General features: G+C 41.9%; 1 protein-coding gene across 1 annotated transcript in view; it reads left to right on the forward strand.

Annotated features, from left to right (window-relative positions):
* LOC307061531 (uncharacterized protein) overlaps nucleotides 1-16,422 on the forward strand; it is a gene marked incomplete at both ends in the record, with an annotated part of 168,366 nt that overhangs the window by 80,865 nt on the left and 71,079 nt on the right. Inside the window, 4 exon segments of the mRNA XM_079716717.1 lie at nucleotides 6,156-6,277; nucleotides 9,279-9,440; nucleotides 13,874-13,969; nucleotides 13,972-14,011. Coding sequence (XP_079572843.1) covers nucleotides 6,156-6,277; nucleotides 9,279-9,440; nucleotides 13,874-13,969; nucleotides 13,972-14,011 — 420 coding nt within the window.

The raw sequence follows: 16,422 nt of genomic DNA on the forward strand, positions 1-16,422 counted from the left end.
ACCCTATAGAGTGAGCTGCCTTCCCTCCTTACTCTTTCCCTTTTGGTGTGGCACAGAGTTTAGTTCTGAGTAAGAGTAATAATAAATATGATCACAGAACAGAAAGATGGAAGGGAATTGAAAGACCATTTGTATCAGACCACTCTTTCACTCACTTATCATTCATGGATTATTCAACCATTATTTGTTCAGTGCTTAGTTAGTACCAAGTACTTTGTTATGTATACTGGAGTTACAAAGGTGAATAAGTCATTTTGACTCTGGCAATAAATTCAGTCTAGTGGAGGAAATCTCTATAAACAAACAAGTCACTTCAAAGATTTCAAAGATAACATGTTAGAGTTATGTGAAAGTCCTGTGAGGACACAAAAGAGGAAGTGTTGAACTCTAGCCCAGGGCCTCAGGGAGAAAGTCAAAGAAGAGGTGACAGGTAAGTTGGAGTTCACCAAGGAAAAAGTGATGATAGAACAGACTAGAGAATGCTAGAGAATCAAAGAAGTTGAGTCTCTGCCCTTGGCTGACTGATAGCTGGCTATCAAAATAGTGGCCAATCTGACCTTGATACTTATAAGATGACCAGTTTGTGGATTACCAGTGTTTTGTCTCATGAGCCCAGCCAGTACATTCACTTGGGTAGAATTCAGGATTTACCTAGTGGAAGAATGCATTAGAGAGAGAAGCAGGGCAAAAAATACCTCAGGAGACTGATAATTTTGCTGAAAGTTTGACTGGACATCTATTGCCCAGTGATGCTGAAGTGCATCTTTCTTTCATATAAAAACATCACAGGATAATCCTCTAAGACTTCTTAGTTCCATTTTCTCATCCACCCAATAGCCATGTCAACCATTTATAAACCCAATCTACATTTGGGTCAAATTTTAAAAATAGTTTACAGAACTCTAACCGTGAGTTCACTACATTCTTATTTAGGATAAATGGATTAAGGAAGTCTATTTTGGTTTCTGATCTGTTTTATTTGCAGCCACCAAATAAGGAGGTCAGGATGTAGAGAGGGAAAAAAAAAAACCTCTCCAACTTGCAGGTTTTGTTCTATTCCGTTATTGGGTTTTTTTGTTCATTTTGTTTGTTTGTTTGTTTGTTTGTTTTGTAGATGATATGTGTTACCTAAAGATTAAGGGAAACAGTCATTTAAGGGGGAGAGGCTAGAGCCCTAAATTGTCTGGTCAGTTAATGTGTGATCATTTCAGGACAGGGCTTTGGTCTAGGAAAGTGTGAGCAAAGGGAGTGCCCACCCAGAGCCCAAGTCATATAGTCAGGCAGTGGATGAACAGCAACTGATACAGATTCAGCAATTCTCCACTACACCCATCTCCTGCTTCCTAAAACCTCTAGATTTTAACATGTCCCTTTTAATACACTCACATGAAATGGAGCATGGAGAAAGGAAGTTCTGTCTTCTGTGGAAGTTTGGAAAAGGTACTGTATATAATTCTAACACTAACCCTAACCCTAACCCCAAAGTCTATGATTCCATGCATTGAGTATTAATAAGAAATGAACCTCAGCCACAAGAAGGTATAATAGAGAGAGCCATGGCCCGAGAATTAGAATGTTGGACTTTACCTGGCATAGTCATAGGTTGTTCTGAGGTCTCGGGCAAATCACTTTTCTTCAATCTCTGGACTTCAACTTTCCATCAAATAAGTGAGATTGAAGCAGCTCTCTGAAGTTAAACATGCTAAGATTCTTAGTGCTAAATTGTCTAGAGCTTTATTCCAAGGAATAGGACTGCTCAGGAAAGACTTGCTGGGAAGGGAGCCATCTAAGAATGTTCATGAAATGATCAGTGGGAATCATCCCAGGTCAAGATTAACTAGAGATAAAGGGACAGAGTTGAGGAATGAGGGTCGTGAAGAACAGAGGTCCTCACCTTATTCCTAAAATAAGGAGTTGTGTTAGATCAAGGATAAGGAATGTTTAATTTTAAATGTCAATTCTGTGTCCTGCTGAGGATTCTAAGACATCCAAAGCTTGTGATATTGTTGTGATTGATTGGCAATGTCATACCACGTTCAAGGAAAGGGAGAAAGGAGGCCTCCCTGCTTGTGTTTGCCATCCCCTTGTCTAGAAGAGCCCCATAAATTCTGTAGGTTTAAAATTCTAAGATGCTACTTAATCCTTAAAGGCTGTAACATACTGTTTAGTTTTAGCAGAGACACCCTGCCCCTAAACCAGAACCTAAATAGAAGAGGAGCCAAGAGAAGCTCTCCTCCAAAGAATGATGCCCCTTGAGGGCTCTATGTCCTTCATGGCTCTAGAGGAGACTGGAGTCTGGAGACTGGGATGACACTTGGCCACACTCCCAGGAGCCATGGTGCTGGCTGATAGAGGAGCGAAGAAGGGACAGAAAGAGAGGACACTAACATTCAAGCCCCTACTGTGTGACAGCCAGATCCACCACTATGCCACACTGCTGCTTTATGAGGATTAGAAGAAAGCACGGTTTCCCCCGGGCAGGGGTAGCCCCATGCCAGGGTGCAGAGCTTGGCAAGTAAAGTATAGGCTGGATCTCAGCCACTGCTGGTTGCCTCAGGGCACAATCTGAACAACAGTACATGGTAGCCTTGGTGCCAAGCACTGTATAGCAATGAATTAGACACGGTTCTTTCCCTTCAGGCAAGGGGAAATAGGCAATTACAGTACGTTGTGATAAAGAATAAAATTAAAGTATAATGAAAGCACTCACCAGGAAATATTCAGTATTATCTGAAGGAGCAGGGAGGTGGGGATGAGGAGCTATGTGGGCTTCAGGGAAGAGGGGACACTAACCTGGGTCTTGAAGGATGACTAGTGTTTCAGGTGCACAAGGAAAAGAAATTCAGTTCAAGCTGGGAGACCTGCATGTGTAATGGCACAGAGATATGAGACAGCATGTGGACCTCCCAGTGGCTCCTGTCCAAGGTATGTGAGGATGAGTTGGGGAAGCAGAATGTACAGCACGAAGGGCAAGATCCAGAAGTCTGCCATTTGTCCTTCAACAAACAGGGAGAAGGGGGCAAGATGATTGTCAGCGACCATTTAGGGACCTACTAAAATTGTACAGACAGGAGATGTTTAGGAAGTGAAATCAGCTAGGCCAGGTGCTAGATTTAATGCAGAACTGAGTGAGAAGAAGGAAGAGGAATCTAGGATGTCACCCAGAGTCTCTGGCTTGGGTGAATAAAAAGATGGCAGTGTTGCTGTTGTTTAATGGGTACAGAGTTTCAGTTTTGGAATATGGAAAAATTTTTTTCTGGACATAAATGGTGGTGATGGTTGCACATCAGTGTTAATATACTTCATGCCACTGAAATGTGCACTTAAAAACAGTTAAAATGGTAAATTTTATGTTATGTATGTTTTATCACATTTTATAATGGAGGAAAAAAAGAATGTTAATGCCATTAAGAGGAGAGATATGGAGGGGGAGATAATGAATCACAGCTCAGAAGCCCCTGTTGTGAATTTCTTCCCTTGGTCTCCCACCAAGTCTCAGACGCTTCTTATTCTGGATGTTTTCCACTTTCACATACTTCCATTCCTCCATGCTTCTATCATAGCATCATGCTCGCAGGTCTAGCTGCCTCTGGAATGTAAGATCCTTGAGGGAAGAGATTGTCTTCACTTCATATCCTGTGTGTGTGCCTGTGCCTTTGACCTTGGTTTGAAAGGGAGGATGGGGAGGGGAGAGTGAGCCCACAGGAAGTGGGGGCAGTTCCAGCCCCTTTAATTCAATTATGAAATAACAGACCGTGTCATCATCTGCTGCTAGGAATTTGGTATGAGGCTTAAGGAAATCTTGGAGTTGTTGAAAAAGGAAATGGACATGAGAACTGATCAAAGGAAAGAAAACCATTTTCCCTGGCATGACACAGCTCAGACTGGAAACCATTTATTTGTTGCTGCATCGATGCAATTAGCGGTGTGATTTCCTCACTGTGCTCAGCAGCATGCAACTAGAAGCAGAAAGCAGACTAGCTAGAGGGATCCAGAGCTGGGGTTTTGCTAGATAAGTGGGTCAAAAGCAGGGAACTGAAGGTGCTGGTGGGAGAGTAGTTCATGTGCTTGGCTGTGAGACCCAGTGTGGGTAGGGAAGGGAGTAGTGGGGGTCAGAATGGAACTGACAGATGGAAGGGGAGGCCAGAGGGCTGGATGACGTCAAGGAGCATATTTTGTGGGGATGAAGGAGGTTTAGTGGGAGTGAATGAGTGAGAAAACTGGAAGAATAAAAGGTTGAGCTGGAAAGTAGGATATTTGAGTTTAAGTCTTTAGAGGTGATATGGTTCCGGGTGATGATAAGGTCTGGAGTGTGGCCCTGCAGTGGGCGGTGAAGGAGAATGGAGGTGAAGGGGGTGATGTTGAGCAGGTCGAGGAATTGTCAGGCCGCTGAGTTGGTGGGCCATCACAGGCGGGGAAGAATCCTCCTTGCAGGGCTGAGAACCAGGCTTTGCTCCTGCACTGAGCACCTAAAGCTTTCTGCTGCCCTCTCTGTCCCCCTTCAGTAGAGGGCTACCTGCTGCAGGCAGGGGTAGAAATGGCAGGAAATAACGGATGAGAAGGAAAGGATAACATCTGGTAGAGGGCCCTGTGGCTCCAGGAACACATGTGCTTCTCAGAGGCCAAGGCTGAGTTCAGCCACACTGCTGCCTGCCCCATGGCCCACAGACCTGTGTGCTCAGGCACTGGCCTTATGACTTTTTATTGTTGATAGTCAGTGTTTGCTTGGGGCACCTTCAAACAAATAATAGAGATAAGACGAGCTTAAGCTGGTTTTGACCTACTCCAGGACAGGATAGTCTAACTTTGTGGTTGCTGAAATAAGAGAAGTTCTCCAAACTAACACCACCATACTTTGTTCCTGAGCTTCAAATTACCTGATTAAAACCCTGAGACTTGAGACTACTCCAAGTAGAGTTTTAGTAATTTGAAGTTTCATATTCAGAATGTTTGATATCAAAAACATTCAGCCCTCAGTTAAAATGAATTACATTTTACTTCTAGAAATGGAAAGGGTCATCTGAGTCTCTCCTAAGGACCCAGAAATAACGACAGTCAAAAAATGCCCCTATGATTTCCAAAAGGCTCCCTAGAAGGTGAGACCCTCCCGTTGAGAGTCCTTGCTATAGACAATGGAGTGGGAATGGAAACTGGGTACAAGAGAGCAATAGGATCAATAGGACCTGAGTGATAAAGGAGGAAGCATCTAAAAATGACTCCCTGGTTTCTGGTTTTGAGGACTTGGGGGTTGTGTTTCTTTTAACACAGGAGGAAGCCCGGGATCGGGGTGCGGGTGGGGGTGAGGAGTTCAGTTCTTGCCTTTTTTGACTGAGGCGCCCTGAGGCACTGCCAGCCAAGGTGGAGCAAGTTGGGACTCTGGAGCTGTGGAAGGGCTTTGGAGGAGCTGGAGACATTCTGTTTCCCAGGCCAGGTAGTGGGTACCTGGGCTTGTGTGAATCCTTACACCAGACATATATGAATTATGTATTTGTATGTAAACCAGTAACGAAGAGATAGCAATACTGCTGCCTAAGAAATGATCAAGTATTTGAAGGAGGAAGAAAGGAGAAAGAAGGAAAAGAGGGCCAGAGTCTAGAGAACCTGGCAGGAAACGTGGTGGAGAGAGAAGGAAAATAGAGGCTGGTCTCCAGAGTGTGGATTCTAGAACTAGACAGACCTGCTCTTAAATCTCAACTTCATCTCTTAGGAACTGGATAGGAAAGATCTACGTAGCCTGGTAGGGCCTCAGTTTTCTCACCTGTGAAACAGGAACGACATAGAAACATCACAAGGTTGTCGTAAGAATTAAGTGAGAAAATGTCACCCCAGGTATGGTGCTGGCACTTAATTTATGCCCTCCGCTTCCTTTCTTATTACACCTTTCCCTCCCCCTGTGCCCACTCCTTCCTCCCGATAACAGTTGAAGCTAAAACCAACCCAACTGCTCTTCTCCTGTTGAGTTATTTATAACTGTGGCCACTTGTGAGCAGCCTGAAAAGGAGGGCTGCTGCCCTTGGGCTTAGACGCTGGGTGTGTGTGTCACCACAACGTGGGCTCTGGGGCTGTGGCTGGAGGGCGGTGGTATAAGTTCATGCCAGACGCCCCTTTTAGAAAGAGAAATGCTGTACTCCCGGAGTTTTCTTCTCATGCCGCAGGAGTTTTCAGCCCTGGCCGCGATGTTTGCTGCCTGCTGACGGGAAAGTCTTCCTCAGTTTATGGTTCATACCCCATCCTTCTGAAGTGCTGATTATGTTCAAAACTCTGCCTGAAAAGGTTTGTATTTTTTTATGTGTGCCAGAATGGAAATTGGCTTTTTTTATGTCCCACAGTTAAACATATCAATTTCAGAGAATATCTCTTGTTTTTTTTTTTCAGGAATACCTAATAACTGAAGTCTCACAGCTCCTCATGTTTTTGCCTGCTTTATTATATTTTCCCTTGTGCCTCGTTATTTCATAGTTCTGTTTCTTCATGGTCATTACTGAACACTAATTGGAGCTTCGGACATTCCTTATTAATCCTTAATTTCCTCCACAACGCCAAGAAAACCCCACCCTGATGCGCTAAAACTAAGGAGAGGTTGAGATCGCACTTAATCACAGTCGTTAGCTGGTTCCTGTTTTTTGAGGGGTTCCTCTAAGTACCTCATTTACTGATAGAGGGTGACCATTAAAAAAGAGTAGATATAGAAATATATAAAGCATTCAAGTATTAGTTAAATAAAATGCAATGTTGAAAATGGCAATTTGGGAACATTCTGATTTTTCTTTGTAAGTGAAAACCCGTTTAGCAATTTAGGTTTCTTACCCTTTCTTTTTTCCCCCCAGGTTTATTGAGGCATAATTAACAAATAAAATTGTATATATTTAAAGTGTACAGCATGATGATTTGACATACATATACATTGTGAAATGATTACCACAGTTAAGCTAATTAATACATTTATCACCTCACATAGTCACCTTTTTTTTTGGAGGTGAGAATGCTTGTCTAACTCTCTTAACAAATTTCAAGTATAAAATACAATGTTATTAACTATAGTCACCATGCTGTACATTAGATCCTCAGAACTTATTTATCTTATAAATAAAGTTTGTACCTTTTGACCAACATCAGCCCATCTCCCCCATCCCGTGGCAACCACCTTTCTGTAAGTTTGACCTTTTCATTTTGATTAGATTCCACATATAAATGAGATCATACAGTGTATGTCTTTCTCTGTCTGGCTTATTTCACTTAGCATAATGTCATCCAAGTTTACCCATGTTGTTGTAAATGGCAAGGTTTTCTTCTTTTTTATGTCTAAATAATATTCCTGTGTGTTTGCATGCATGTGTGTGTGACGTTTTCTTTATCCATTTATCCATCCACTGGACAGTTAGGTTGTTTCCATATCTTGGCTATTGTGAGTAATGCTACATGGAAGTATGAATAATCTCCTTGATATACTGATTTTATTTCCTTTGGATATATACTCAGAAGTGGGATTGCTGGATCATATGGTAATTTTACATGCAACAGAATGAAACTGAATCCCTATCTTACACCAATCACAAAAATTAACTTCAGGTGGATTAAATACTTAACTGTAAGACTGGAAACCCTAAAATCAGAGAGGAAAACAGGGAAAAAGCTCTTTGACACCAGTCTTGGCAATGATTTTTTGGATATAACAACAAAAGCACAGGCAACAAAAGCAAAAATAAACAAGTGGGATAACATCAAACTAAAAGGTCTCTGCTAGTAAAGAAAAAAATCAACAAAAGGAGAAGGCAACCTACATAATGGGAGAAAATATTTGCAAACTATATATCTGATAAGGGGATAATACCTAAAATATGTAAGGAACTCATATAACGCAAAAGCAAAAACAAAACAAAGAAAAACAATTTTTAAACCAATAATCCAATTTTTAAATGGTCAAAGGACCTGAACAGACATTTTTCCAAAGGAGATATACCAATGACCCATACATAAATGAAAAGGTGCTCAGTATCACTAATCATCAGGGAAATGCAAATCAAAACCATGATGAGCTATCACCTCACACCTGTTAGGATGGCTATCATAAAAAAAGACAAGTGAAAACCAGTCTTGGTGAGGGTGTGGAGAAAAGGGGACACTTGTGCACCTTTGGTAGGAATGTCAGTTGGTGCAGCCACTATGGAAAACAGTATGGAGATTCCACAAAAAATTAGAAATAGAACTACCCTTTATTTCATTCATTCACGGAAGAATTTTTAGGGTTTTTAAAAATATATAAAACTACTACCTTCTGCAGTTAAATCATAATTTTTCTCTTTTCCTTCACTGAATGTTGATACCTATGATCCATTGTTTGTTTTTCAGTCATGTGTTTAAACTGTGTTGATAAGCAGTTATGTTTTGCTTACAGGTATTCCCTCAGGGCAATGTTGTCTGAATATGAGTCCCTGCTAGGAATGTATTTGTGACCCTTGTAATTCATTGATTGTTAGTCATACAAACACATTTTGATGTGTTTTTGGCCTCCAATGGCTTTAAGCAAAGAGAAACACTTTGCTTTAATTCCCCGGCCAGAGTTACCTTGTCCAAAGACATATATAACCTGAGTTCATGAAAAGGCTTGTTCTTTTTTTTTTTTTTTTTTTTTGCTTTATAACAAATTTAATCAGTTATACATATACATATGTTCCCATATCCCCTCCCTTTTGCATCTCCCTCCCACCCTCCCTATCCCACCCCTCCAGGCGGTCACAAAGCACCGAGCTGATCTCCCTGTGCTATGCGGCTGCTTCCCACTAGCTATCTACCTTACGTTTGGTAATGTATATATGTCCATGCCGCTCTTTCACTTTGTCACAGCTTACCCTTCCCCCTCCCCATATCCTCAAGTCCATTCTCTAGTAGGTCAGTGTCTTTATTCCTGTCTTACCCCTATGTTCTTCATGACATTTTTTTTTCTTAAATTCCATATATATGTGTCAGCATACAGTATTTGTCTTTCTCTTTCTGACTTACTTCACTCTGTATGATAGACTCTAGATCCATCCACCTCATTACAAATAGCTCAATTTCATTTCTTTTTATGGCTGAGTAATATTCCATTGTATATATGTAAGGCTTGTTCTTTTTTTCAGATATTCTCCTGTAACTATTATCCTGTATTATACTGTGAAAATGTTTATCTAAATACTCTTGTTTAAATATATTATTCCTAATCAATGCTCATATATTTTTATATCCCTTTAGAAGCTTCTTGAAAATTATTTCCTTGTATTGATTTTACCCACAGGTAGCTTTTAGAGCCTTCAAGCTAACTCTACAGCTGATAGCCCCTCTCCATGGCATTGTGGCCTGCCTCTTCAGTTTGGCTAAACTTGGAAATTGTCCAGCATGTTTTGAATTTCCTCTAAGTCCTAACCCTCTGAGAGGCGACTGGGGAGGAACTAAGGGTATTGGTAAGTGATTAAAGGTGATTAAAATTGCCTTCAATATTCAGTTGAAATTCCACGAAGCTCTTTTTTTTTTCAGCTTTATTGAGGCCTAATTGAAGAATAAAATTGTCATATATTTGAAGTGAACAACTTTATATTTGATATACATATACATTGTGAAAGGATTTCCCCCATCTAGTTAATTACTATGAAGCTCTTAATACCTGGAAAGACAGGACTAAAATATTTCCTCATAAATGACAGAAGGGCAAAGGGAAAGTCCCATTATATACTGCCTCCAAACGGATTGATTCCACATTTACAGGTTAAACCATGAAGTATGCCAAGTCAGAATTTGGGGGGCCTGGGTTTTTACCCTGCCTCTGTCACTTGGTTTACTAAAAGCTGGGCACTTTACTCCCTGGCTCTATGTTTGACATCTGTAAAACAGGGGTGACAACACCTGTCTCAGAGAGATGTTCTGTGGATTAAAATCTGTAAAAAGTCTAGAAGGATGTACAAGTCCCCATTAAATATTAGCTTTGCTTTCATTCCCTTTCCCCTTCTGGGCTTCGTGAACTAATGTGGCAAGGTCAAGGCCAAGCATTCACTGTCAAGAAGCTTGCAGACAGCCCTCAGTTAGCTAACAATGACCCGGTAGTCCTGTTAGTAAGAATAGTTGAGGCTTTTGTTTTATCTGCCCAGTGCTAATCCGTGAACTCTAACTCAGCACAAGTTCTCAGATAAATGCATGAGGTAAATTAAAGACACTGAAATGCTTAGTAAGCTGGGTATATCAGAAGCAGTGAAACTGGTCTTACTATTTTAATAATTTGACTCCCATCCTAATTATGTCATTAGTCATGTAAATATTAATCAGTTAATAGCAGTATATTATAACATAGTAGACAAGGATTTTAAAGTGTGAGAAGAGCCAAAGAAATGAGGTAACATGCCTATCTAAACTTAGTGGTCTTAAAACAAACATGATATAATCTGAATCTATTCCTCTCTGGGCGGTGCATCAAGGAAATGTTTGTGGGAGATTCTGACTTGTTCCAGGAGGAAGATTGATGCCTATATCTGAGCAGAGGCAGCATGAAGAAGGGAAGGGGTTGGTGCTACCTCAGCAGAGCACAGAATTCTTGCAGGCCTACTAGCAAGTCTTCAATATAAGCATCAAGAGATTACAGAAGTTCCAAAGCACTCTTAGCTCCTTTCCTTTTGCTAATCTGGGGACTGTCGTAAGAGGTTAACTCAGAAAACAAAGTAAGATGCTCTCCAGTGGAGCTGGATGTTGGGAGGGTGTGGGGCTGGACTGTAGATGAGGGACAGGAGAAAGGAGGATGGGTCAGGAAGAACGCTATCCCTGCCCTCGAGAAGATGAGATAGAAGCCAAGTTAGAGCCGGAGCCATGTTTCCAAACGAAGTCACTGCATAGGAAGTTCTGTAGCAGCTGGGAGGGAAGAGCCCGCAGGGAGGGTGATCTGGGGGGACTTGCCCTCACTTGAATCAATGGAGAAAAATAAGAGGGCTTGTCCTAAAGGGGGACAAGAAAAGGATACTGGCAAAGATAACAGGCAGGACTTACACATGGCCAGTCCAGAGAGAATGATGAACCCACCAGTGCAACACTGAGGGATGGTGGTAAATGAGGCCAAATTGTTGAGGACCTAGAATTGAGGATGAAGGAAATTGGTTTTTTACTATTTAAATGCTTATGAACCGGAAACCATTGAAATAATTGGGGCCCAGGCTTTCCAAGGTGTACAACTAGAGAGACACACCTTGACATGTTGCCAGTAAAAACATTTGTGCTCCAGGGAGAATGTGCAAAGTTTTACATACTCTGCTTTGCTGAAAATAGATAAAGGGCAAACTGAACTAAAAAAAATTCCATTCTAAGATAATCATCTTTTTTAAAAGGCTAGGCTGCTCAGTTCCTGGCCTGCTTCCCAGAGGAGCCAAGGAGAACTAAGGTGAAAAGAGGAGACGGGTCTGTTCATAGACCCATCCAACTCCTTTTAGCCATTTCAGAGCTGTTTGGAGTTAAAGTGACTTTTGAAGACTTATGTGCTTTAAAATATTTTTTAAAGAGACACTTCTAATTTCAGCTGTGGTCCTCCCACTTGACTGAGGAAGCAGCTCTTAGATACTGTGGGCTAGTTCTGTGGACCCTGCCAAATTTTCTCCTTCCCTGAAAGCCAGCAACTCCCTTTGGAGTCAGTGTGAAGCAGAGGTGGAATCAGAATGTAGGAGTTTACATTATGATTTTCTTGTAAAGGATTAGGAGGCCAATTAAACCCAGACACTACACACTGAGCTCAGGGTTTCAGGAACAAAATGTACTGGCTTTGAGTATTCACATGGAGGCAGGGCCACTGTGATTCTGCTCTCTCTGTCTGATTTCCCAAACGGAACCCTCCTGGGGAAAGGCACAAGAAGAGGCTCATTTGTTTTCTGGCAGAGGGTCTCCTCCCACCACCCCCACGACCACACGGCAACCATCTGCCCTTACTCCTCACAGACAGGCTGCCTTCCCTGCCTGTGCCTGCCATCTCTGCTCCCGCTGAGCCACGTGAGCCCACAAGAAAGGGAGGCCCAAATGAGGACTGTTATCAGTGCGTAACAAAGAAAGGTAGGCCCTCCTCCACACCTGTACTTTAATGATAATGCCACCTGTCAACACAGAACAATTTTGCTGGGAAGTGCTCGTATAAAAGTGCACACACAACATTATATAAACAGTAATGGAAATAATGAAAAGAGAAAAATCACCCGTAATCCAACCATTGTAACAAGTGAAATATTTCTATTTATCCTTACTTCCTTCTAACCCTTGCCCAAATACATTTTACAGAGCTTTAATCACAGGGTATGTACAACTTCATATTCTTTTTTCATTGTCATTGCAGGGGATGATAAACCTTTTCCCCTGGTTGCTGCATAGCCTGACAGAGTATATTGCTTGTAGACCAGCCACATTAGACCTTGAACAAATAAGGCTCACTGACCATCAGTCCTCCCATCCAGTACAACATTCTTAAAGTTCTTGTACAATTTGATCTGTGACTCCTCTTCTGGTGGAAGTTTCTTTTCAGCCCAATATGACCATCAGATTTATAGAGGATTCATAAAAACTCTAATGATTGGCCCCAATTCTTTTGTGGCTGGGAAAATACCCAAAAAACATTTTTCTGTGGTGTGTCAAACATCAAATGGATATGAAATCTGGACTGCTCATCTTTTCCTAAAGCCAAGAGCATATATTGCAAGTACATATTAGCAACCATTCTCAGACCTGGCTCTGCCCTGATCAGGCTCTCATGGACAGCCTCCCTGCTCCCTCACGTCCCCTGCCTTCCATGCCAGAAATGTAGGAAGAGATCCAGTACCGGGCCAGCTAGGGTACAAGGCTGCTCAAGTCTGGATGAGAGGTTTACGTAGAGTAACTCCGGAAATGCTTCATGGATCTCCCATCTCACTTCTGCCATGGGCTACAATCAGGGACGGTGATCAATTTCCACAATCCTTCTCTTCCCATAGCATGGGTGTCCTCTCAAGTAGAAAACTATCACTGTCCCCACAGGGAGCTGATGAGCATTTCAGATCAGCTGACATTCTGGTAGCCCTGGAAATGGGGCCCACCCACCTGCCCCATCAGTGCTCCCTAAGGGCTTGTCATTTTCTTGCTGTGCTCTCCCATTCTAAGCAGCTCATTTCCTGAGCCAATAATAGAGATGCTAGTACAGCCATCTAGACCCAGGCCAGGTTCCTCAAACCAGTATTGAGTGCCCCAAAAGGCCTCTAACTTAAATTTCCACCCAAAACTCATATAAATCTTTTGCAGTAAGGGTCCAAGAAATAAGCCAATTTAGGATCTCCCACATCTACTCCTGAAATGATGAGAATCTCCTAGAAGAATCTATGTATGTGCTGTATACATGTATACATATATGTATACATATTTTTGCTTGCCTTGGATGGTCCTGAGTCATCTTTAATCTATGAGCCATTGACAGGATGACCCAGTGACAGGGCTGATTTGAATGGCATGGCTATGAGAAATGAGTGCTGGTTTATAGTAATTTCAAGCCCCTAATAGACTTACTGAGGCCTATACTTTCCCATTCCTTGTAATTTCTCTTTTTCAATCTATTTAGAGTCTGTAGCCTTATAAACACTGAAACTTTCTTTCAACAGTATGTGTTCTTATTCTGCTGAAAAGCAAAGCAAGTTATTACATTCCTGAGGGAGGAAGGAAGGAAGGAAAGATAAATCAGACCTTGGGTTCTAGAACATAAGACTTTGCTGATCTTGCAAAACATATAATTAGTATACTCACAAACAAAGAGAAGTCAGTTTAGGTAAAAAGTTAGCTTTAGAGGTGAAATGATTCACAGGGTAGCTAGGGTAGCCTGTGTTTCACAGTGAATAAAATGTCGTCTATCTTCTAGGGTCTGAGCTTCAAGAGCTACAGAAAATGATTGACAGCCTCCAGAGCCCCCAAGACCCCACTCTGGTGTCCCAGGTCCTCCTCCTTCGAAGGGAGTTATGTTTCTGCAGTTTGACGCTGCAGTGAGGTACCTCATCCGGTAAGGGCTGGAGTGCTAATCCTGTCTAATAAATTCTGCGGGGCAGGTGTTTCTGAGTGATCATGGAGGGAGGCCACTCTTGGCACTATTAGATAATGAGCTTAAAATAGTCGGGGGCACAACCTGATCCAGAACACTGCCGCTACCAAACACGTTCGGCTGCAGAGGCTGTCCAGGTGAACTGTGTTCTTGTTGGATAATAATATTCTTTATTTTATTAAATGTGATTTCAATATAGTTAGTTTGCATAACAGGCTGTTTTATTGGGAATCACATTTTTTATACTTCTGAAGATGATTCTTCCTAAGAGTTTTATTTTTTCAGCCCTTAATTACCTTTCAAAAAAACAATTCTCACTGCACATCTGAAACCAATGGAAATCACCACCTGAGTTAAATTTATAAGTTAATTTACCTCTGGCCTTGTAGGTATTAAATACTCTGCATTCAAAAAGAATGTTTATATGGTTAATTAATCATGACTGATGAAAAAATTAGCTTGGATTAAGAGTCACAATGTTTCCTGTATAAATAATAAGCTGTGTATGGGAAGGGAAGAGGTCAGGCCTGAGGGTCTCTGCTTATTCTTAAATTGTCAAAATTAATTAACTTCATTTGATAAATTCCCAGTGTGAGTATTTAGTCAATGAGGGGGACCTGGGAGGGCAGTGCTTTCATCTGTGGATTATAATCACTTCCCACCATTAGCATGAGTGTCCATAGAGAATAGAAATGTGGGGCTTGTACTGAACCATATTTTCTCTTTCTGCTCTGCTGTTTCTTACTCTGAGCATCATGGGACTCTGGATTTAGAATGCAAATTCAGCAGGACAAAAAATCAGGCTAATTTGTTTTCTTTTGATTGACAAACAGCTTTGGGAGCTGTAGCTTTGTCAAGCACGTAGGATATAAAGGTTTTGACTAATTGTCATGACGGCCATTCATTAGCCCTCTGGGCTCTGAAATCTCAAGTCAGACTTTGCAAGGAATTTACATAGGATGAAGAAATAGGACTATACCCCAGAAGTTCTTGGATTCCAGCTGCATGGAGTTCAGCTTGCTCCTGTTGTCCCAGGGGAACCACTCTGCTTCCCCCAGGAACTGCTTTGTGGGGCTTTCTCTGCCCTGGTGCTCTCAGTCTGCAGGAATGGAGGGCACTGTGTCCTATGACTGGTTTCAGTATATTCAGTATATTTTTCAGAGGACCTCAGAAGGAACCAGGAGTCCTTCATTCACAGCATTTCCTCCAGCCTTTTTTCTTCAGAGGTCTTTGGGGTGTGTCTGTGTTTGGAATCACACAGTCAGTGAGTAGCAGACCAGAATTAGAACCTATGTGCATTTGACTCCAAAGCCTGAGAACTAGGATGGATGCCAGACAGCAGCAAGGTTGATGGAAAAGGAGACTCCAAAGAGAAGACAAGAGGCAGGAGGAAAGGAGAAGCTGAAAGATAAATGTCTTTCCGCTTGAGGATTTTACTTAGTGCTGAACCTGCAAGCAAGAAGTCCTTAGATAACCAAAAGAGACAGGAAGCTTGGAGAAGTTCCCTTGCCCTTCCCAGAGCTCACCAACTGAGTAAATATGACTGTTTACCCCAGGGAACTTTTTGCTTATGTAAACTGAAGCCTTCTCCAGAGTTTGAAAAGAAGGAACTCTTACCTGGAATGAGAACAGCATACTTCCATAGACCAGGGGAGGAGAAGAAGCATGTAGCTCAAGGATAACAGGACAGTGGCCCCGTAGAGTCCCCTCATATCTGGCCTCTGCTTCTCTGTGGCATAGACCAGCTCAGATTGCAAGAAAGTTTAATGTTTCCAGGCACAAACGGTTCACTCTGCTCCTGTCGACCTGTCCTCTGCCAAGGACCTGATAGAAATTGGTGCTGTCCTCCGATGGCATCAGGATCACATTGCCCAGGGCCTGTCATTCACCTCTGGGCATGTCCACCAACCTATAAGAGTTATTTATTAGCCAGTGCAAGAAATGCCTGAGGATTGAGCTTATCTTTAATTTCAGGTGAATTAATCATTTGCGCCAAAGGTAAATGCTTCAGTAGTACAATTGCTTCTAATCAATCTCATCTGTTTAAGTTAGGGATCAGCAAACTACTGCCATAGGCCCCTGCCTGATTTTGTAAGGCCTGTGGGCTAAGGATGGTTTTTATGTGTTTAAATGGTTGAGGGAAAAACTCAAGAGTAGTATTGTGTGACACATGAAAATTATGTGGAATTCAAGTTTCTGTGTCCAGAAATGAAGGTTTTTTTGGAAGGCAGCCAGGCCTATTCATTTATAGATAATCTCTGACTGCTTTCACACTAGAACCACAGAGTTGAATAGTTGCAACAGAGATTATATGATTCACAAAGCTGAAAATATTTACTATCTGACCCTTTAAGAAAGAGTTTGCCACTCCC

The sequence above is a fragment of the Hyperoodon ampullatus genome, assembly GCF_949752795.1.
Source record: "Hyperoodon ampullatus genome assembly, chromosome: 12".
Classification (NCBI taxonomy): Eukaryota; Metazoa; Chordata; class Mammalia; order Artiodactyla; family Ziphiidae; genus Hyperoodon; species Hyperoodon ampullatus.